The 23,099-nt window shown below is 40.5% G+C and overlaps 1 protein-coding gene across 12 annotated transcripts in view; it reads right to left on the reverse strand.

The window, feature by feature from the left end:
• Window positions 1-270: 270 nt before the first annotated feature.
• Window positions 271-23,099, reverse strand: part of SLC20A2 (solute carrier family 20 member 2) — a 108,584-nt gene continuing 85,755 nt past the window's right edge. For 5 of the 12 annotated variants that reach the window (XM_073003994.2, XM_078377671.1, XM_073003995.2 and 2 more), the window contains 4 exons: window positions 21,359-21,947; window positions 8,214-8,399; window positions 7,528-7,612; window positions 271-2,380 (listed from right to left, as the gene is read on the reverse strand). In XM_073003994.2, coding sequence (XP_072860095.1) covers window positions 2,216-2,380; window positions 7,528-7,612; window positions 8,214-8,399; window positions 21,359-21,947 — 1,025 coding nt within the window. In that variant the 3' untranslated portion in view covers window positions 271-2,215. Of the gene's footprint in view, window positions 2,381-6,362; window positions 6,448-7,527; window positions 7,613-8,213; window positions 8,400-21,358; window positions 21,948-23,099 lie in introns of all 12 variants that reach the window. The other 7 variants (XM_073004000.2, XM_078377672.1, XM_073004001.2 and 4 more) reach the window with 5 other exon arrangements.

Raw genomic sequence — 23,099 nt, forward strand, 5'->3', positions numbered from 1 at the left:
TACACAGAGCCTGGCTTTATTTGGGCTTTGACAGTGCGGGGAAGTGCAGGCAAGTGTATGCATGCCCCCCATTGTTACAAAATTCTAAACAAGAGCTCACACACAGGGAGGATAAATAAATGATTTACAACCCGTGCAAAGTAGCAAGAAATGTTTTGTGTTACAAAAGTGCCTGTAATTGAGTTGATTGTAAAGAGAGAAGAAAAAAAACCCAGAGTACGTAGTAGTTTTTTTTTTTTTTTTTAAGCCAGAACACCAGCAAGAAAGACGTTTTGGGGCAATTCATTATTTTATTATAAATTTAGAACGAATGAGTGATGAAAAAGTTTCACAATGGAGTACCGAGAAAGCTCATGTATCAAAACTGTAGCAGCATTTCAAAAGTCGTAGGTTCCCAAACTCCTCCAAGCACTGCTTCCATAAACTCACTCCAGTAAATCCAACAAGTGCACTGTCACAATATGCCAAGGAGGAAGATCTCTTGCACAAGCCCACTGGAAATAAATGTGAGCTGTACAAAAGAGACTAACTTCAGCAGCAGAACTTCCCAGGGGTCTTCCATAGCAATTAGATTCCACCAGCTGTTTATCAGGTAATGCTACTCTACTCTTCTAATGCTACTAAGGAAATCCTCATCAGACACCCAACAAATTACAGCAAGTTGCAGTTCTAGGGCCAGAGACCTCTAGGTCTATTCAGTAGCACTGTCATTTTACTAGGTGCAGGGGACTGGGAAACCAGATGCCTCTTTGTTTTGAAGAACTGGTTGCTTAGGGCTCCTGTCTGATTGCCTTCAGTAGTGCATGGTGATTCTCTCTAGCTGACCTTGACAGCATCTCAACTCCAAGATGATAGCAGATCAGTCCATACTGCAGCTTCTTCCCATGCCACCCCTGATCTGCAGCAATGCTAGCATAAGATGCTGCAGTGTGGACTCTTGCAATGTGGTCTCAGACATTTGATATTACTGATGGGTACAAGAAAGAGCTATGCTGCAGGAAATCTCATTCTGCTAAGAGTTAATGTCCAAAGTAGCTCTTGTGTCTGTTCCTTCTCATCTTAAAAACTTGTATGACAACAGTTTTAACAGCCACTTTCAAACACCGGCCATTGACTATAAGTTGACACCCAAAGATAGCCCAGATTGTTTCCTTTTCTCTTTAGACACTGCACATGGCATCATCAACGTATATGGGGACACCATCCTCCAACTGACACTGCACAACTGAGACTTACTGGAGGCAACAAGAAAACAAAACAAAATCCTCATCTTCCACCCCTTCAATTTGCTAGTTAGTGGATGTTCTGGGAACAGAAGCAGAGTAATATATAAGGGGTGGGATATGTATATTTAGAGACTGTTCCAAGTTCAACATGTAACAAAACTTGGTTTTCACTACATCCCATGTGGACAATAGTTGATGTATAGTTTCTAATAGTACAACACTTTACTAGTTACTGTAAACCATTAGTGATGTTACTTCAAGCTTTGGTGATGGCTGATGAGTAAAAAATAATCTTTATTAGAAAGTTATATGGGTGAGGAGAGAAACAGCACACACAGAGAAACAAATAATATAATACTGACAAGCCATTCCCCTTCTTTGGTTCTTTCTAAACTTTCTTATCCAAAATATATGAGGGAAATGCACCATTAAAAAGCTACATCTTTGTAAGTTTTTATAAAATCAATGTTCATACAGTATTTATACACAACAATATGATATGAACAATCTTTTTACCAATATACTTCTGCACTGTTTTGCTCCAGTACTATTAAACAGATTTGTTTAAAAAAAGAAGTGTATTCATTTTGCACTTTGCTTCAGATATCATATATCAAACTGACAAAACATCCCAGCCTCTCTAAAAGATTTTTTTAAAAATGCCACTAAATGATACATTATGTACAAGTTTTACTAGAGATTAAGTTCTAGGCAATTATTTTCACCTCACTTATAATTTAAGGTAGTGTTACCTACTATAAGCATATATATATATTTCTTTAATACAGAAGAAAACGGCACCACGTGTTATGTCAACCAATGACACTGATGATATGTACAGCAGATGTTAAGATACTGAGGATAAATCCTTGCTGACTAGCACATACTGCAGTATATGGTTTAAATAGGGAGCTTTGCATTCTGACAGACAGCTCTTGGCTTCATTTATTTAAAGAAAGACTCCCTTCTTCCCTGAAGAAACAACTAAATCAGACATATGGCAGGATACCATACATGAGAATTGCCATGATGCCAGCACTGAATAAGCCAGCAACAGGAACAGTCACAAACCAAGCAAGAAAGATATTGCGGAAGAGGTGCCAGTCAACGGCCTTCTTGGAGCGTATCCAACCAACTGCTACCACAGAGCCAACCTTGGAAGTTGGAGAAAAAAGTCAGAATTACATGAATTCTTACATAGCTCACAGATGCTTATGACTAGGGGTCCCTAAATTATGCTTGCCTTTTGGATCCAGCATCATTTACCACAAAAAAATTGTTTATACTCCCAATGAGTCCCCTGGCACATATAGATAATTTAGGAGAAGAGCTTGGTTGCCCTTCATGCCTGGTTTTGAAGGCACTCATGAACAACAAGTAATGTAGTATCAAGTGTCTCCAAAACCTGGAAGAAAACAAGATCAATCTTTCCGAAGACTTCTGTGTGTACATCAGGCAAGAAACACACATCACATATTTACCCTAAAGGACAAGCCTCCCATTTTGCATTCCAAGGCTTTCAGTAATCTAGAAGCTTTGTAACTTCTGCTGGCCATCTAGCAACCAAATTTGTGGATCCCTATGACAAAACCAATGCCAGTCAGCTGATGCCCTGATTTACAAAGTTTTCGACACAGCTCAGTGCTGAAATCCTAAGTCATACTTCCATTTCCACATAAGCAAGGAGCTTTGTATGAAGTTGCAATAGAGCTGGAGAACTACTTCAGATGGAGTGAGGGAGGGACTGTATTTACTTGCTTATTGGTGCTTTACACAGTTTGAAACAACATGGAAATTTTTATTACAGGTCTTGACAGATCTTTCTCTCTGTAGTTTAAGGCCTATGATTTTGTGTCAGTAGTACTGAACTATAACCCTTTGGACAGAAACTCTACATATAAAGAACAATCTTTGTATAAAGAACAACCACCACCAAAGACTTCTATGTGTGGGAAAACACAGAAGTTCCAAAAAATTATGGCCACATATGTGGACCAGGCTTCTCTGCTTAAAGCTTGTTTTAAAATGGGAGTTGTAATTTCAAGTCAAACATGTAGGTTTTTGATTCCACTTCTGCTTGTGTCCACTGGAATGTCCCTCCCAATCCTCTTAGACAAAAAGGCTGCCAGATCTAGTCCAGTTTGCCTCCTCCAACAGGCACCAGTTCTCCAGGGCTTCGAGCACAAAAGCCCTGTTACTCACAGTTCTTTTTAGCTAGCAATGGCAGAGAGCAACCTTGGGCATTCTGCCTAAAAAGCTTGTGTCTCTCTGCTTAGCAATAGCTACTCCCCAAAAAGGATATGAAAAATTCCTTCTCTTAGACTATCCACAACAGATTTTAATGCGAATGGATTTATCTAACAAACAGCATAGTGATGACGTCTAGACAAAACTTGTGAGAGTAAAAGAATTGACATTAACAGCATACTAATCTCATAGGTATTTTTTCTGCTGAACAGTACCTGCAAATGGAGAAAGGCATATTCAATTCTGTTCAAATTTTCTTGAGATGTATAAATCAAACCAGACACATTATTGAGACTCCAAAAGATTCAACCCAATGACTGTTGATGGCATAACCTATTTCAGATACCTTAGTAACCAGAATTCAGTCGTATGACTATGTTAGATTGAATCAACTCTGAAAACCATGAGTCTGGCAATAATTATACTGTAGGAGATTTATTGACTTAAAATGATTTCCTATAAAGATGGTATAACTGGTGGGTTTGCTGCCATTTTACTGGCTGAAACCCTGTTGCACTAGAGTAGACCCACTAAGTTGGTGGAGATCTGGTGAGTTAACTCCTCCACAACTTCCACAGATTCAACTAGGTTTACTCTAGTTGTGACTTACTACACTAAGCAATAAGATTTCAGTCGTTGAAGCCCAGGTGGGATACACAACCACATGAAGAGAGGCTTTTCAGCACATACCCCACAGCAGTCTCCCTGTCAATTAAAACTCTGGCACTGAAAGGGTCATTCTGAATAGCATTCCATGAAGCATGACCAAATGGTGCAAGAAGGGGGAAAGGGAAACTCTTTCCCTCATGTGCTCATGGAAGAATTTTGTGTAAGAGCTTCTTTGGATCCCAATCTACAGAAAGAGTATGTTTGGCAAACACACCAGATTTATATCTGAAACGACATCTCCTGCCAAGGTACTGTGAAGAGTACTGAACACTAGTGAATATTTATTCACAGAATAAGACTAATACTGTCCATTCTTGGCTTAGTGAGCAAATCCTGCTGTACAAACCAGATCTGGCCCAGAAATAATTAATCTGAACTAAATGAAAGCTTCCTATATAGTTTCCAAGGCTCTCTTTTGCTCTAGAGAACTCTTTGGGAGCCTAGTGGAGGGAGAAGGTGGATCCAGTTTATGCCAGACTAACTTTATGCAACAGGATTTTGCCCAATGTATCCCTATCCTAAGGATTATGTTCAGTATCCTGCAGTATTATGCAACTGCATAAACATTTCTCATGTCTTGCATGTGCTACAAGATTAGTTATGGTGGTATAATCAGTCATGCAATGCAAGGCCTGCTGGAGCAGAAAATGTTTATGCAATTAAGTGAACAAGGCGTTAGCCTATGTTTACTGAATTTTCCAAAGAATCCTCAGATCTTTCCTTCTCCTCACAGGCTGCATCTCTATATTCAGTTTAACTCGTTTCAAGGTTAGTCCTATTACAAGGCAGAGTAAAATGTCTACCATTGCCAGGCTTGAAGTAAGATTTCACAGCTAGTCTGATGGGCTTCTATACGTGGGGTGTGCTGAAGAAGTAGGAACTATAGCACCATGTATTTTGCTTCAGACTCTTCTAGTCTCCTTTATTGGTTCCAAGTATTGCTGTTTCTGTTACCTGAATCCCATGTCCTACACTTCCCAGTTCTGAACACTTCTTACATTCCCTTTCATCAGTATGTGCCATTATCTCTTTCTGAATCTGAGGGCAACAACTGAGCAACTGCTCCTCATGGTCACATGACCTAACGTATCACTGTGTACAGTATTGTGCCATCATTTTCAAAACAGAATATTTGTGAATGTCCTTTTATCAGCTTGTAATATTTCTTTCTGCAGTTTGCCATTCCTTGGCCTCAATACTGTTATGAACTTCCCTTCAATTCTCCAACTGACTGACAGTCACACCAAAAGCAAACTTCTTGTTGGTGGGTGTTTATTTTTTAATAGAAGGGGAAGACACCTGGGATAGGCTGAGAAAACTAGAATGGGACAGGGGTTGACAAAGACCAAACAAGGGCATAGGGCAATGCAACTAAATTCAGTAGTTCCCACACTGTTGGCTGGAATGAAATGTAGGATCCAGTTCTTAAAAAGATGAACATCAAGAGCACTCCTTTTTCTTCATGCTTTAAAAGGGCATCAGCTACACTGGCATCAGCAAACCATTTTGAAGCAACATCTAAGTTTAGTGTACTACATTGTGATGAAAATACATGTTAGAAAAGCAGTTAGATTCTTCATTATAAAGCTACAAAAATGTGTAGTTTCAAGTGACAGCTGTGTTTCCATTGGCTTGAAACCAAATGCCATTTGCCTTCGGATACAGAATCAAGCATTCTTGTGACTCTTATTGATGCACATTTTGTGGTGCTTCCTAAAATTAGGCACATCATAATCTTCCAGCACTTCCATGTGAAAAACTGTGCTAATCTTTTGGAAGAGAATACTCAATGTCAAAAATGGTTAGTGCTAAGCTAACACTAAGTTTAATGCATAGAAGCAAGAAGACTAAAAGTTAAAATGACTGTCACTTGTTAATAGACTACCAGATGAATTCTACAATGTGGCTAATAAGTAGCATTTAGAATAGTAAACTACCTTTGTTTTGTCCATACTAATAATATTTAAGGGGGGGAAAAATCAGCACCCCAAAATTTGGGGAAATGCTCAACTCCAAATTTTCAAAATAGTTCTGAAAATATTTCAGAATTTTCCATTACAATTCTGTTTTTTTAACTGCTTGATCATTACATAATGAAGGCAAAATGGTAAAAAGAAGGGGGGGGAAGAATCAGCACTTATTATGAATTGTTTGTTCTGTTTGGTTCTTTAAAAGCTTCAGTATGGGTTTAATTGGCATGACCACTACAAACTCCAATACCTTGCAATGAGTGGAGCTTATTGGAATACCCACATTTGAGGCTACAAGTACGGTTAGCGCACACATTACTTCAATGCAAAATCCACTGTGAAGAAATAAAAAAAGACAGATGGAAATTTTGTAGTGTATAAAGTGACACACAGGACATCCCATGCCATGCATTCATCAGGAAAGTGGAAGGATGAAGGATGAAAAGTGTCAGAACCTCTGGACAAAGAAATGTGCAGCAGATCAAAGTTCATATGGCATGATCAGAGTAAAAAAAACTCTGCTATTCAGGGCCAATCTACTGTTTGACACAGCAAGGCCAGCTGATTGAGGGGTAGCACACAAGGCAGGACAATAGAGAGGGAGTTTTCTTATTATTATTTTTATCCCAATGGACAAATGGCATTCAGATTTCCTACCACAGCCACCAAAAAGCCTCAGATCTTCGCCATAATTTACTGTACTATAGTATTTCTAATATATATTAGGCTAGGGCCAGTCTTTTCCAGTAATCTCCAGTGCAACTGTACAATTATGTGAAAAGTGTGTGAATCATACAGGAAATGGTACATTTGTAGTCCTACTGAACTTTCGCTTTTGCATGCAGCCAGTGTTCCCTCTAATTTTCCGAAGTGCTGCAAGGAGGATCTGCCCCTGGAGCAAGGGATTCCAGATATAAATGGAACCAACAGGTGAAAACGCCAGCTGAGCTGTGCATGCCTGATGCAGCATTTGTGCACTCGTGCACCCACACACCTTAGAGGGAACGTTTCACATAGCTCATTAGAGTTAATGGAGTTCGCAAAAGCCAAATGGCTGATCCAACATTTTCATTTTAAAGAATTTAACATAGATGCACATCTGATTCTGCATTGATTGATTGATTGATTGATTGATTGATTGATTTTTATTTTATTTTCCAAATGCATAAGAAATGCAGGAGAGGGGGAAGAGTCTTCCATTACACAATGTGAATTAAAAGGTGTTTGAGAAGGGAAGATAAGACCTGCCCATCCCTATTTTTTTATGAATTCTGTTGCAAAGCATTCCTGCTTATACATATTTATTATGTATTTCTTCCTCATGATATCATGCCACTATGAATCTAATCTGAGCAGCAGAGTTAAAACCCAACAGTCCAGACCAGCCTGGCTGCAGTCACATGGCAAAGGCATACCTTGCAGTGTGTCGTACTGACAGGAAGTCCAACATTGGAAGCTACCACAACTGTGAACGCCGAAGCCAACTCAATAGTGAATCCACTGCAGGAAGCATAAGAAAACACTGCACAGTCACTCTTTCTTTAAAATTTTAACCTATCCGTCTGGCCTGGCACCATGCAACATGCCAAAGGCTTACCAGCATCGTCTCCAACTGCTTCCCTCTGACTGACTTGGGGCCATTGAGTTACATTAAGAGAACAAGGAGCTGCTGAATAAGGGAAACTGGACACACACATCCGCATTAAAATAGCTGAGCAGCTCACTGCTACTGGCAGTCTATTTGACATACCAAGAAATCATGCTTCGTTAGTAATTAAAGAAAGCAGCAGAGGTCTAGTATGCATTAAAAGCAAAAATCATAGATCTATTTCTTTTTTAGTTACTCAGAAGCCTGTGAAAATCTAGTTTGATTTGTTTTCCATTTTTAAATTGATGCCTCATTATGCTGTTCGAGAAAGTGGCAGGCTATTCTGCTCAACTAGACCTCAACAATTTAAACATATCACATTAGTTTAAAGAGGAGGTAACACACAACTACTACAGTCAAAAGCAGAAATCATTAGGCAGATGGATGCTATGGCAGAATTTCTCAAACTAGGCAAGCATTAGATGCCAAGGTAACCAAGTGGAGGAGACTTACCTCGAGGGTGTGATGGGTGTCAGATCTTTGCCCATGGTTTGAATCACTCTTCGCCCCCAGACCCAAAGGCCCACACAGATGCCGACACCTCCATACAGCAGGAGCCAAACAGGAGTAGGAGCTTCCTGCAGGACACCACCTTGCTCATATATAAGCCAAAGGGCAACCAAAGGGCCAATAGCATTGCTGAAAACAAAATGGAAAACCTCTATTATATTTTCCAACTGCAAATCCTTCAACTCAGTTCCATATTTATCAAAACTGGCCCATGCTAAAGAATTTTCTGAATATACCATGATTCACAAACAACCTTCTATCTCTGATGCAGCTAGCATTTATTTCAATTTTCACTCTGTTTGTCTCCAAAGAGCACCATTGTTCAGACATGCACTTTCACTTTATTAAAGAACAATGGGTGGATTCTTATTTGTGTAAGTTCCATGGCATAAGATTGGTGATATTATTAACCAGGACATTTTTTTTTAAATTAAACATTTATCCCTCCTATTAAGAACACCTACAGGTCCTCAGTAATTCCTTTTTAGAGCTACTCATTATATCAAGGAGAGGTTAGAGTGAATAAGATAAATTGTCTTAAAAAATCAATGCAGCAAAACAGTTTTTGAAAGCACTTTGAGGAGAATCTGTTGACTGTGAAATCCAGCTATGATATGTATTGCTAAATGTATTGCTGCGAGTGGTAGGGGATTTGTTTAAAAGTGTATAGTTAAAGTAATGAAGGAAATGTGCCCTGCTAAGGTATCTTCTGTTAGTTGTGTCAGTTTATCTGCATCTACAATCACCAGTTGATTGACTATGGAATTACAGAAGAATTGTGTGCACTGTAGAGTTTGAAAGGCACTACAATTGCAGAAAACATATTCTTCGAAGTGTGCGAATCAACAGAAAATCTTGGTCTGAGTTGGGACAAACTGAAAAGCATCACAATTGATGGTGCAAGAAATATGATGGGAAGTAAAACTGTTAAAGTTGCAAAAATCAATTAAGAGATATTGAAATTAAATGATACACTTCCCATGCAGTTTCACTGCATCACCTACCAGCAAGCCTTGTGTAGTAAGATTCTTCAGTGGTAAAGTATGATGTGTATTGTTGTATCCAGCATTAATTACATGAGGCATCATGGCCTTACTCATTGTCAGTTTCAAAATTTTCTCAGAGATAGAAGTAGAATATGGAGATGTATTGTACCATGCAGAAGTCAGGTGGCTTAGCAAAGGCAAAGCCCTCAAATATTTTTTCGGTCTTCATCATAAAATTGGTGTCTTTCTCAAGGAGAAAGGAAAAGTACTTTCTGACCCTGGATGGATTTTTGATTTGTTAACTGATTATCACAGCGCATCTTTCTTAACTGATATCACAGAGCATCTGGATGCAAGGAATCTAAGGTTGCAGGGGAAAGGAAAGCTTGTGTGTGACATGTATTCTGAATGGAAAGCTTTTGAAGCAAAACTAAACATTTTTATGAAGTAGGTTAGTGAAAGTAACTTTTCAGACTTCTCATGCTTCAAAGAACTAAAATATGACAAGCAGGTGGAATTCCAGAAAGATTCACTGCCATAAACATGGAAAGGAAACAAGAATGTTTCATAATCCATTTGAAGTGGCACCAGAAGATGCAAGTAACTTTCTTCAGATAGAACTAATTGATTTGCAAGCCAGTGATCATCTCAGATCTGGTAGAATATGGATGTTTCTTTCTCACTCCTCCATCTGAACCTAGTCTGTATGATACAGTTCTGTAATGGACATTAATTCATCAGAAATGTTGCTTAAATTATGTTTTAGCACTATGATTGTTTTAGTGTTCTTTTTCAGCTTTACTGTAATGTACCACAGTCTGCTCCTGGTCTTGTTTTGGCTGAGAGAATACAGCACAATTTTCTGCTTCCAATTACATTGTATATTTGATTTCCATATTGATCATCTGTTGATATCCATGTGTACAGCCTTCTGTTTGATTGTTTGAAGCATGGATTTGCAATAAACAGTTTGTTGACTTTGCAGAACTCTGAGAGTAATTCTCCTGCTTTGTTTCTATCCCCAAGGCCAAATTTTGGTTCTGCTTTGTTCTCTACTTTTGTGTTCCAGTCACCTATGACTATAAGCAGAGATGGGCATGAACTGCAACTAAGTGGCTTGGCCCAGTGCTCACACAGGTGTTCTGCAGGTGCCACCCACTCCCCTCTCCCACCTCCTCTTTGTCTTTGCCCATTCCCTGAGTGACATATGCTTCCCTTTCTGCCTCCTCGGCATGACTGTCCACTCACTGATAGCAGTGTGTGCTTTTCTCCTCCACCTCCTCTGGTGGCTGCCCACCCAGACAAGAAGGTAAGGCAGGGAAACCTGCAGCACTGCCTTTGAGTGGATGGCCATCAGAGGAGACAGCAGAGGGAAGTGCATGCCCCAATCAGCGAGTTGCACTGAGGAGATGGGGGGGGAGTTCCCCTTGCCCAGGAAATGGGCGAGCACATAGAGGAGGCAGGAGAGGGAAGTGTGTGGTGCCTGCAGAACACCTGTGTGGGCACTGCACCGAACTGGCATACACCACTGAACTGTGGATTGTGCTCATATCTAATTATAACTGTATCTTGTTTTAGTGTGTGATCAGTTTCCTCTTGGATGCTTACATAAACACTTTCAATTTCATCTTCTTCGGTATCTGTAGTTGGAGCACAGACCTGAATGTGGATTGTGTTGATAGGTTTTCTGTGGAGTCTGATTGATACTGTTCAGCAGACCTTACATTATAGCCCCTAACTGCCTGTGCTACATCTTGCCTCAGTATTAGTGCCACTCCATTTTTTTTCCTGAGCTTCTCATTTCTAGACTAGAATGCTTTGTAATTGTATGAATGAAAATAACCCATTCCAGTCCACTTGAGTTCCATGATGCCAAGCAATGTTTATATATTTCATTTCTTGCTTGATGGCTTTCAGTTGACCTTGATGTACACTTCTCACATTCCATTTTCCAACTGTATGCATTCTACAGCACTGGACTCTCATTTCACTTCTCTACACATCAGCCACTAGACATCCTTTCAGATTTAATCTAGTTGTATTATTAATGACAGATCTATTTGTACATGAACTTTGTTCTTCCCCAATTGCTGATTGAATGCTTTCCAACCTGGGAGTCTTGTCTTCCAACAGTATCGCTTGTTTTATTCTGGACTGTTTCATCATAGGGTTTCCAAAGCAGGGAAAGTTCAGCAGTTACTCTATAGATTATAGTTTAAGCAGAAACACATATAGTCGTATACAGCCAAAACTGTGATCTATGAATGACATATATTTAGGAATGTACATATGATATAAGACACTCATGAGACCCAAAACTGCCTTCGGTTTTCTACTATAGCAAGAACTGACATGTTCAAAAAGCCCAGGGGTCAATTTTCCATTTCTAGGATCACCTGTTGGCTGCATCAGCACTGAAAATGAAAAAAATATATATGAGGAGGTATCAAAACAGCCGCCTAGAGTGGTCACAATTGACTAGATAGGCGGGATATAAATGAAATAAATAAATAAATAAATAAGGAAATGCTCAGAAGGCTACTGCTGCTCCTGGAGGCTTCTGGGAGCAGAAAGTAAAGTAGTTGGTGGGTTAGTTAGTTTTGGGGCTGAAACATTTTGAAGAAATACATTGGTAGGATTTACAAATTCTCAAAAAAAAAGTCTCAGGGGCTCCACATGACCCATGATCTGCACTTTGCTCATTCATTTCTTAAGGTCAGAAATTTGGTGTGCTACCAGACAAGTCCTTAGTATTACTACATCAATGAAATTTCTGAACAAATTAATTCTATAAAATCATTATCCTGAAGATGCACAGTGGCCTCTCTCTGACTGGTAAGCATCTGTGGGACAGGAGCCCAAGAGTGTATCTTTCAGAATCATTTTGTTTTGGTTTACCTTTCTTTCCACTAGGCACATTTACCTTTTACTATGTCTTAAAACTTTTCTGCAGGAGCCCTAAAAGATACTGACTTTGAGAACACAAGCCACAATACAGAAGCCAAATACGAACAAAGGAATGACCATTATACAACATGCCACTGCACTGAATTATGATATCTACTATCTCAGTGTAAGAACACAATCATGACGTAGATTATCAGGCAAGTGACATAAAATGTCCTACATAACAGTCCAAGTTTCACAGGTTAACAAGCCAAAGTTTTCTGGGGACACGGGCAATGAAGGATGGAATCCAGAGAATGCACAACCCAAGATCTGACAGCTAGATCCAAAGACTTGACTATATTTAGGTTAAACGCCCTGCCAAGATATACAGCTGGAAGAAAGGAAAACAGGCACTGCCTGACATTCTGCAAAACAAATGAGCAAGGGCTAAAAGTTTTTCTTTTCTGGAAACAGAAGCCCCATGTTTCACAGGATAAAAATCAGACTTGTGCTTGACACTTTCTCAGGGAGCACTTTCTCAGGCATTTAACAAGCTACAGAAATCTCTAGCTGCCAGACCAAAGTAACATCATTAATAACTACCGTGTTTTCCCCCCAAAAAGATAGGGTCTTATATTAATTTTTGCTCCAAAAACACATTAGGGCTTATTTTCAGGGGATGTTTAATTTTTTTCATGTACAACAATCTACATTTATTCAAATACAGTCATGTCATCTTCTGGTTGCTGCAGAATGGTGGAGGTTGGGGTTTCACTTAACTAGGGCTTATTTTGGGGGTAGGGCTTATATTACAAGCATCCTTAAAACTCATTTTAGTTGTTATTTAGTCATTTAGTTGTGTCTCTTCGTGACCCCATGGACCAGAGCATGCCAGGCCCTCCTGTCTTCCACTGCCTCCCAGAGTTTGGTCAAATTCATTTTGGTAGCTTTGATGACACTATCCAACCATCTCGTCCTCTGACATCCCCTTCTCCTCTTGCCCTCACACTTTCCCAACATCAGGGTCTTTTCCAGGGAGTCTTCTCTTCTCGTGAGATGGCCAAAGTATTGGAGCCTTAGCTTCAGGATCTGTCCTTCCTGTGAGCACTCAGGGTTGATTTCCTTCAAAATGGATAGGTCTGTTCTGTTTGCAGTCCAGGGGACTCTCAAAAGTCTCCTCCAGCACCATAGTTCAAAAGCATCAATTCTTTGGTGGTCAGCCTTCTTTATGGGCCAGCTTTCACTTCCATACATTGATACTGGAAAAACCATAGCTTTGATTATGCGGACCTTTGTCGGCAAGGCGATGTCTCTGCTTTTTAAGATGCTGTCTAGGTTTGTCATCGCTTTCCTCCCAAGAAGCAGGCGTCTTTCAATTTCATGGCTGCTGTCACCATTTGCAGTGATCATGGAGCCCAAGTAGGTAAACTCTGTCACTGCCTCCATATCTTCCCCTTCTATTTGCCTGGAGGTGATTTTATAATCCAGTGTTTAGAGTTGATCAAAAGCTGCTCGGCAAGACATGTTTCTTGCCACCCAGCACTGAAAACATCTGAGATTCCAAAGAGTCCATAAGTCTAGCACCACCCATTGATAGGAGAGTGATGACATCTGCTTACCTGTTGATTCACCTTCCAGGAAGGACAAGATCACCTTGGCCCTAAATCAATTTAAATGTCTGTCTGTCTGTCTATCCGTCCGTCTCTCTCTCTCTCTCTCTCCCTCTGTGTGTGTGTGTGTGTGGTGGGTGTGTGTTTCAAACCCACCTCTCTGTTATCACTGTATAATCTCATCTGCCTTCCCTCTCTTCCTCTTTTCTTTTATATCTAGTCTCCTAGCTGGTAAGATTGAGGCCAAGCCTGCACCTACTTTTCAATGTTTATTTATTTACTGTGATAATTCCTTTTTTCTAAAATAATAGACTTTGGGTTTGATAACAGATTTGCCAATATTCAACAATAGTGAAACATTTAATCAAGCCAAGAATAATTTCATGTATGTGGTGGCAAATCTTTTAAATGCATCATGAGGTCACATGATGAGAAAAGCAGGAAAGAAGCTTTTTGAGTCAATGGGCCCTACAGGAACATAGATGTAAAAATGCTTGCACTCTGTACTCTAGTCATATTTAAGAACAGGCTTTTGTCATGCACAGTCTTCCATATTTTGTTTAATTCTGTATTTGAAACAAGATTATCTACGTGGGCATTGTATTTATGTAATATAGCTGCGTCTTTTTCCAGCAAAGATCCGCTCTAAAATTAAATTAAAATCCAGACAGAGACACAATATAATTCAGGGACAGATTGGTTTGTGTATGACAGCCTCTTCTGGCCCCTGAAAATTGTTGGTCAAATCCAGTTCGTGGAAAGGATGGTAGCAGCTGATAAGATATTCAACAGCTAGCTGGCAGCAGAGATGGGAGCTCACAAACCAAAGCTTCTCTTCGGGCTACGTATATGGCTCCATGACTAAGAGCAAGCAATGCCGTTTAATTCTTAAAGTTTCCTTTTATCTGTGACATAAATATTAGGGATGTGCACTGGCACCAAAATTCAGATTTAGAATTCAGATTGGGAATTACAGCCTTTCAGATTCTGAATTGGGAATTTTACATATTTGGAATTTCTGGATATCCAAAACTATGTTACAGTAAATATGAATATTATATAGATAAAATATTATCTATATTATATCAAGTACAGTGGTGCCTCGTATAACGAGCGCCCCGTTTAACGACGAATCCGCTTTGCGATTTTTCCCCATAGGCCCCATTTCCCCCCCCCCCAGCTGACTGGCGGGCGCTTCCGAGCAACCACGGTGGAGGCTTCCCCGGCGGTCGCTCCGAAGCCTGCACCGCCCAGCTGGGGGAAGAAGGTTCGGAGCGCCCACAGTGGACGCTTCCCCGGAGGTTGTTCTGAAGCCTGCGCTGCTCAGCTGGGGGGAAATGGCCGACCGCAGCGTTTTTGCGCCTCGCTTACCGAGGTGGCGAAAATGGCGGCTGGATGGGGGATTCTTCGCTTACCGGTGAGTTTTTCCCCAATAGGAACACATTAAACGGAGTTTAATGCGTTCCTATGGGTTCCCCCCCCGCATAGCGAAGAATCCGGATAGCGACGTTAATCCTGGAACAGATTAACGTCGCTATGTGGGGCACCACTGTATTATATATTATAAGACATATAAACTAAACCTTAAAAAAAACCAAGCAAAATATTTTAAAAGATTCCACTATGTCCTCTCTGACACCTTCCCAGTGACTGTGACAAACAAAAACAGTGGGCACCAACAGCCAGCAGTGCCTAGGGGTTAGGAAATGACTGTAATGGGAATACAGATTGAACCCTGAAGAGTGGGAATGCCAGCACCATTGGGAAAGTACATGACAGACTGAACTGGGGAGTGAGAAATACTCTGGGCAGCATTGGCAGGCATTCTGTAGCAGCAGATAGCCTATGGTGGATGGGAACTGTGAAAACAGAATGGGGTATAGCACAGTTGAGCGAGTGAGCACAATCTTGGAGTAATGGTTGGATGAATGAAAGAGGCAGAAGGAAGGGGCAGCAGACAGAAGCATGCCATACTTAGTACTGTGATCAGTGTGCGTCATTGTGTCTTACTTAAACAGGACCTCCGAGAAGCCTAGCAATGGTAGACTGACTTTAAGGAAAATAAGCTTTTCTACAGATCCAGGTTCCAGGCATGGGCAATGTGGAGTGACAATTTCCTTGGCCCAAGAGAACACTCTCTTACTGGGCACACTAGTTGGTGGGCAAGACAGCAGTCCCACCATCACCCTGGCCAGACCTCCCCAAACAGGCTCCTTCTCAGCCCACTAAGAAAAGGGATAGGTCTCTTTTGGCTTGCAGGGCTCCTGCATGTACACCTCTACCTCTGCCATGCCCTTCCTCTCGTGCCTCCGGAGGACTGGCCCCTGCCATGCTTGTCAAGATAAGTGTCTGAGAAAGCTTGTTGCAGGGGTGAGGGAGTAGGACTCTAGAACACAACTGCTGGTATGGCTGTTCAGGGTGCTATGGACATTGCTAGTTTCTTTCTGCCCTATATGATCCCTCACTGCTAGCAGGACCTTCTTTTCTACCTGCTGTTTACGCATGTGACAGGAATTTGGCTGGCACTGCACATACTCCTTGCTGCTGCTTAATATTCATCACCCACTGTTTAATTTGGGGAAGGGGTCCAAGAAGGTTGCTAAAATGTACTCCTTCTTCCACAAGGTGGTAAACCTGTAGTGAAGCAGATCCTTTAGTGCAGGGGTCCCCAACCCCTGGTTCGTGGCCCGGTGTTGGTCCGTGGCCTGAGCTGGACCGGGCCACAGAGACAGACCTCCCCCTCTACCCCCCCAAACGCTCCCCCTGCGCAGCCCCTTTGCGCATGCGCATACATGCCTGCGCCAGTCCAAGCATTTCCCCACCCCTTTGCACATGTGCACAAGTGTGTGCGCGCCTGTACGAGCGCCACCCTGCCCTTCACGCATTTGTGTGAGTGCGACTGCACACAAGAGACTGTCCTCTTTTGCGCATGCACACCGCAGGGTTAAAAAGGTTGGGGGGCACTGCTTTAGTGGGCTGGCCAGGGCCACCACTTCAAACTGAAAAAAAAGTTGGTTGCCTTCTATGGAATCCCTCATCCACCTAGACCAGCGATGGTGAACCTATGGCACATGTGCCAAAGCTGGCACACAAAACCTTCTCTGTGGACATGTGAGCCATAAGTCACTAGATTGCTACCCCCCCACAGCCAAACCCGAAAAGTCGCCATGCTGGTGCCCCAACAGGCAGTGGTCCAGAATCCAGAGCAGCTGGAGCTGGCAGCAGATTCAGAGTGGGGTCTCGAGACACCTCCATGCCTGGGATTCCCCCTTCCACCGCCACTTCCACTTCTGCCGCCATCCGCTGGTGCAAATGTAGGAGAGGGATTTTTTCAGAAACTGTTCCCAGACTGTAAACTCTTTCCTGCAGGACTTTTCTCTTTTTAAAAATTTTAATGGTTTCAAAGGGATTTTATTTACTACCTTTTAATAATTAATATGTTTGTTTTTAATAGTGTCATGTATTAATGAAACTCTCTCTCTCTCTCTCTCTCTCTCACACACACACACACACACACAGAGAGAGAGAGAGAGAGAGAGAGAGAGAGAGAGAGAGAGAGAGAGAGAGAGAGCAGGATAGTCATCATCCTTGCTAATTATGGAAGAAAGGCTCAAGTTCTTCAGGCAACATGACCAGGTCAGGGTGTCCTGATTAGAGGCATAGTTTCCACCACCCTGCAGAACGCAACAAATATACAGCCTATCAGACACCATTTAGTTGGCATCAGTCTTCTTAGACACATAGTGCTCAGACAAAAACCTGTACCGGCTGTTTAAAAAATTGAGGTGTTATGAAAGAGAAAATAAAGGGGACAGAAATACTTGTATTACCCATTGCTCCTACATGAATGCAATCACAGATGCTGCATGAACCACTAAATCAAGAATGCTCAAAATGATTACAGTACCTCTGGAAGAGGACCCCAGGATTTTCACATTAATACTCAATGGAAAATACATTTAAAAGTGCTTTAGACACTATATAACTTCTGGATCAATCTTGACATGTCTTTGGTGGAAATTTTTGAATTGGAGAATATTTAGGGAAAACTTTCAGTACCATAAAAGAATGTAAGCTGATTTAGCAGTTTATTTAATTTGTTATGTTCCTTGAATACTCATGCCTGAAATATTTAAATCTGCCAGTTCTTTCTTCTTTCAGCAGCTTCATTACAATCATGCTATACATTAGCTTCTTTCTTTGAACAGGCATTATTATGCCCGTTTCTACAGATCTTATGCAAACACACTTGCAGCTTCCCATGCTCAAGAAAAAGCAAGACACTGCTGTTTGTTGAAAGTGAACAAAAATTAATCAAAGCTTTATTTTTTATATGAGCTGCACAACCAGAAGCTGAATTTAGAAATTTAGATTAGTTTGGATTGTTATGCACATTTATGGTTTTATTCTGACATCCCTGCTTTTAAATCAATAAAATAGGCATGTACCCTTTCTACCTAGAGATCATCACCTGGAAAACATTAATTACAATTTTGAAACAGCCAAACTTGCCTAATATTGTATTGGTATCCACTCTTTATTACTAATTAAGTTTTTAAAAATTGACTTTTTTAAAAAATGAGATTTTTTTCTCTACAAGAGTAAACACTTGAAAAAACTGCATCCCATCTCACTGCTTGACATTACAAAAATGCATAGCATCAAGCAGGGTGGATCTAATTTAAATAAAACTATTTAAATCATGATTTAAATCACAATGTAAATTTAAACAAATCAGATTTTTGATTATTTAAATATTTTTTTAAAAAAAAATCGTGATTTAAATCAATTTAAATCAATTTGATTATTTTAAAAAATCATTGGTTTTACAAGGGGGTGCTGATAAGTATTGAGACTTAACCAGAAAAAAATCTGTTTGGGGAACAGATAATAGTCAGAAGGAGCCATCCTGGAATCTAGGTGGTAAGATGTTACTTACACTTATATCCTATCTTTCCTCCAAAAAGCTCAAGAAACTGGACATAGCTCTCATCTCACCTTCACTCTCCCAATAATCTTATGAATTAAAGCCAATCTAAAGAAAGAAACTGCACAGTTTCAGTCTGACAAATGCTACTGCCAGACTGAGACCTCATTGGAACCTGAACTACGATATACGCATAGGCTTGAGTGTAAGGCTCACATGGAACAGATAACAGAGAATCACTGCTAGATCTGCTATTCTTTTTCAGGAACTTTGTAATATAAGGATTACTATATGGATATCAATAGAACTTATCCTTAACCACAGTAGAATCTTAATATAGGAATCAGACACCAAACACTCATAAGGAGACTTAAACATGAGCAACACTAAGATATCACATGCTTAATGAACAAAAGGTTGAAACTAAAGCATGCAAATATTTTTGCTAAATTGTTAAAAAAAATTCCAGAAATATTGTTAGGTGATTGAGGGAATGTACTGCTAAAGGAGTATCATTACATTAGAGAAAAGTGAAGTTCACACTTTCATGTCATTCTACAGAACATATTGGTCAGATATGAAAGCTTTGACTATGGGTAAAGGAAAAGTGAGGAGGATAACAGACTAGATGGTGAGAACAGATCAACTTCTGCAACAAAATAAAATCAAAAAGTGATCCAATCTGAAACAGCAGGCAATGGGGAGGCCTTAAAATAAATATGAAATAAAATTCAAGTTTTTGTTTTCTGTTTTTTAAATTACAATTTGTCACTAAAGTTCACTCTGTCACAGGAAGAAAATAAACCAACCAATATAACAACAGTTTTTAAAACATTGTAGGTGGACAGAAGGGCCAGATAATTGCACCCCAGTAAATCTAACATTTATATACAGTGGTGCCTCGCTAGACGATGATAATCCGTTCCACTGAAATAGCTGTTTAGAGAAATCATACTCTAGCGAAAAGCATTTCCCTATTGGAATGCAATGAAACTAGTTATGGTTTTCTCTGAACTGGAAAATTACAAATTTAAAATAAGCCAATATATTGAATGACAATTTGAAGTTGGTTTAAAGTCCTGGGTTGTACTGAAGCTGTTAGCCAGTTTTATGGTTCTGATGAAACACCAGCCTATAGTAAGTGAATACTACCTGTGAGGTTTTTTCTTTATTCTCATGGACAGGAAAAACTGAAGATATGAACACACTATCTCACAATATGCTCAACTCTTATTAAGCCAAAATATCATTGTCTGCATGCAGTCACTGAATTCTAATAGATGCTACACCTTGCAGTGCGCTAAATGTAAGAAATTTACCACTTCAGTGAACACCTAAAATCAATGAGACATTGTTACAATCACTCAGCAAAGGTAACTAAATGTGTCTCATCGTAAATGAGCCCCACTGGTGTTACTAATCTTCAGTCTAAAAAAGAATGCAATAGTGGGGAGCAAAACACCAGCTGTTAGTGTACTGTAACCAAGCCTGCCAGGAGGCAATTTTCAAAGGCAATTCCTGCTGGAAGACAGTACGAATCAAAAATACAGTGGTGCCCCGGATAGCAACGTTAATCCGTTCCGGATTAATCATCGCTATCTGGAAACATCGCAATGCGGGGGGGGGGGACCCCATAGAAACGCATTAAACTTTGTTTAATGCGTTCCTATGGGGCAAAAACTCACCGTTATGCGAAGATACTCCATAGCGCCGCCATTTTCGCCGCCTCAGTAAGCGAGGAAATCACGCAAAAATGGTTGCGGTGGCCATTTTGGGCACCTGGCGGCCATTTTGGAACTGCCAATCAGCTGTTCCGCAAACATCACAATGCGATGTTTAGGCTATTAAAACATCGCAATGCGATCCCAAAAAATAGATTGCTATGCGGATTCGTCGTTAAACGGTGCGCCTGTTATGCGAGGCACCACTGTATGCCTTACATTATCCTCTGCTTGAACCAAAATGTTCATTAAGGATTTGGTAAGCTTGCTGGAAATATTTGGACTATAATCACAGGTAATACTGATGGCACAGAAAGCTCTGCCAGTGCATTTTAGATGACAAAGATGATAAATGATCCAACAGTTTTGAGCTCCTGCAGAAAGCTGGCGTGAAGACTCCAGTCCCCTCACCCCACCCAAAGAGTGGTCTTTTGGCTAGCAAGGGATGGGAGCTGCCACTTGTAAAACTGAGAAGCAACCATGCAAGGAGGAGTCATAAAACTCCTCGGATGAGTTTTTTTTAAAAGTTAAACAATGCTCAGGAGACAAGGGATTGTGCACATGTAAATCCCCCAAGAGAAGCCTCACCTTGATCAGCAAAGAGTTCTAGCTGGAACTATACCACAAGAGCTAGGTAGCAAAAGGGAAGAGGATATTCAGCTTAATGACAATGACACAGAAAAACAGTTCAAATTTCTGGTCTCTCATAAAAACAGATTTGAGTCTCTCAGCTCAGGAGACCTAGATTTCTCTGTGCATATTTGTTCTTCATGCAAAGAAGCAGCAAGATGGAGCACCAAGTGAAAATGAAGTCAAAAAGCAAATATTGTTTCTAACAGATCACAATTTCAAAACAGATTAGAATCCATGGATTTTGCAGCACACCATAACACTCTTTATGCATACTCACCAGCTCAACAGCAACAGAAACAAATAACATAAAAGTCACACCTACCTAACATCATTGCCTCCATGAGCAAAAGACCCAAAGCAAGCCGTAAGGATCTGGAGAAAATGAAAGAGCAGGTGGACTTGTGAGGAGTCTGTCTCATCTCTCTCTTCTTCTACAGGATCCTCAGTTGGATGGGCAGGAGCCACTAACTCAGAGGCCAATTTCATCTCCACACCACCTTCATCCGCTTCAATTTCTGCTTCTGCCACAGCATTGCAATAGCTGGAATAGCTGTCATAACGAACTCTCTTTTTTGAATAAGACACCGTGTCAGTAACTAGCTTTTCACTATCTTCTGCAGCCGACACATCAACAGCCTTGAAGGACGAATGCACTGGCATCCCACATATGGCAGCAGTATAACAAGTATAGCTGTTATTGCGCCGCAATAACTTGTAGTTATTTTCTTGTGTTGGTCTGTCGTCAGCACCTCTGTCTAAGTGTATTTTGTGCAGTAAGTCTTTGTACAATCCTGAGTCTTTGTGCACAGTGTGATATACATGTATATCACTCTTCATTTGGCTATCAAAATTAAATGTGCCATTGGAAATTGGAGATTTCACCATGCTGTGGGTCATGGAAAATGCCCTTCCTGAAACAGCAGAGAAAATAATTTTTGAAAAGAAATCCAAAACTCATAGGGAGCAGAATACTGACGTTTCTAGTATTATTTCTCTATTTTCTTAGTTCACACCAGCATCTAATGTGCCATCGGCAGCAAATCATTCTGCAGTTTGAGGGAAAGGGAGAAAAAGAATGAGACTCTTTGAATTTGCCTATCTGCAAAACCCTTCTGCTTTGCACTCCAGCAGCAGCCAAACGGTGCTTCTCTGTGTGAAGAAAAAGACTTTTCCATCAGTCTGCTTGGTCAACTACTCACCCTAGCTTTCCCTGAATGATTTTGTTTGTTTGTTTGTTTGTTGTTTCCCTCCCTGACGTGGCTTGCCTTGATTTTTAGATAGTACAATGGCACCATCACTGTTATTTCAAGTTAGTGGCAGATGATGGTGATGGAGTCAATATGATGACAACAATGACAACAGTATCACTACTGTTACTGTATTAGTATTTTGACAGCCCTGCTTATCAAAAACATTCTGGACTTTACCCTTTATCATGTCCCTCCAATTCACCAGGGCTTGTCTGCACAGAGAGCTGTCAAATAGCAGGGGCAAAGCCAGCAGCTAGTTGATATACTTACTGCTGCTGTACACAGTTTCTTCTTCTGTTAAGTTTCCAAGTTATGGGGACATTAATTAATGGAATAACAGATAATTCAATCCAAATTGATAGACTGAGGAAGGTGCGAGGGAACTGGCTGGGGCATAAGAAATTGTTGATTGCTTGGGTGGTGATGAAGGAAGTTTAGGTGAGAGGGAGGTGCAGGAATTGAAAGGTTTGATGGAGGGAAGGGACTTGATCTGAGTAGGATAGAAGCTATTACTCCACTTCTATATTATTTAGAGAAGATCATGTTAAAAAGTGATTGTATGTAAGAAAGCTTTGCAATGAATTTAAAGATGGGCGTAGGACTGACCCATATGAGGAATCCCAGCTATATCATTCATTAACAAAAGCTATGGTGAAGTTTAAGAGCAGCTATCTGAGAAAAAGTGCTGTAGAACATACATGTACACTGGGTTTTTTTAAAGAAACAATTATGATGGCACAATAAATCTATGAGAACGCAAGAAAGAAGTACAGGAAACTTGATTTTGATTTATGCTGTACACCAGAAAGATAG

Source organism: Pogona vitticeps, chromosome 6, assembly GCF_051106095.1.
Source record: "Pogona vitticeps strain Pit_001003342236 chromosome 6, PviZW2.1, whole genome shotgun sequence".
Taxonomy (NCBI): domain Eukaryota; kingdom Metazoa; phylum Chordata; class Lepidosauria; order Squamata; family Agamidae; genus Pogona; species Pogona vitticeps.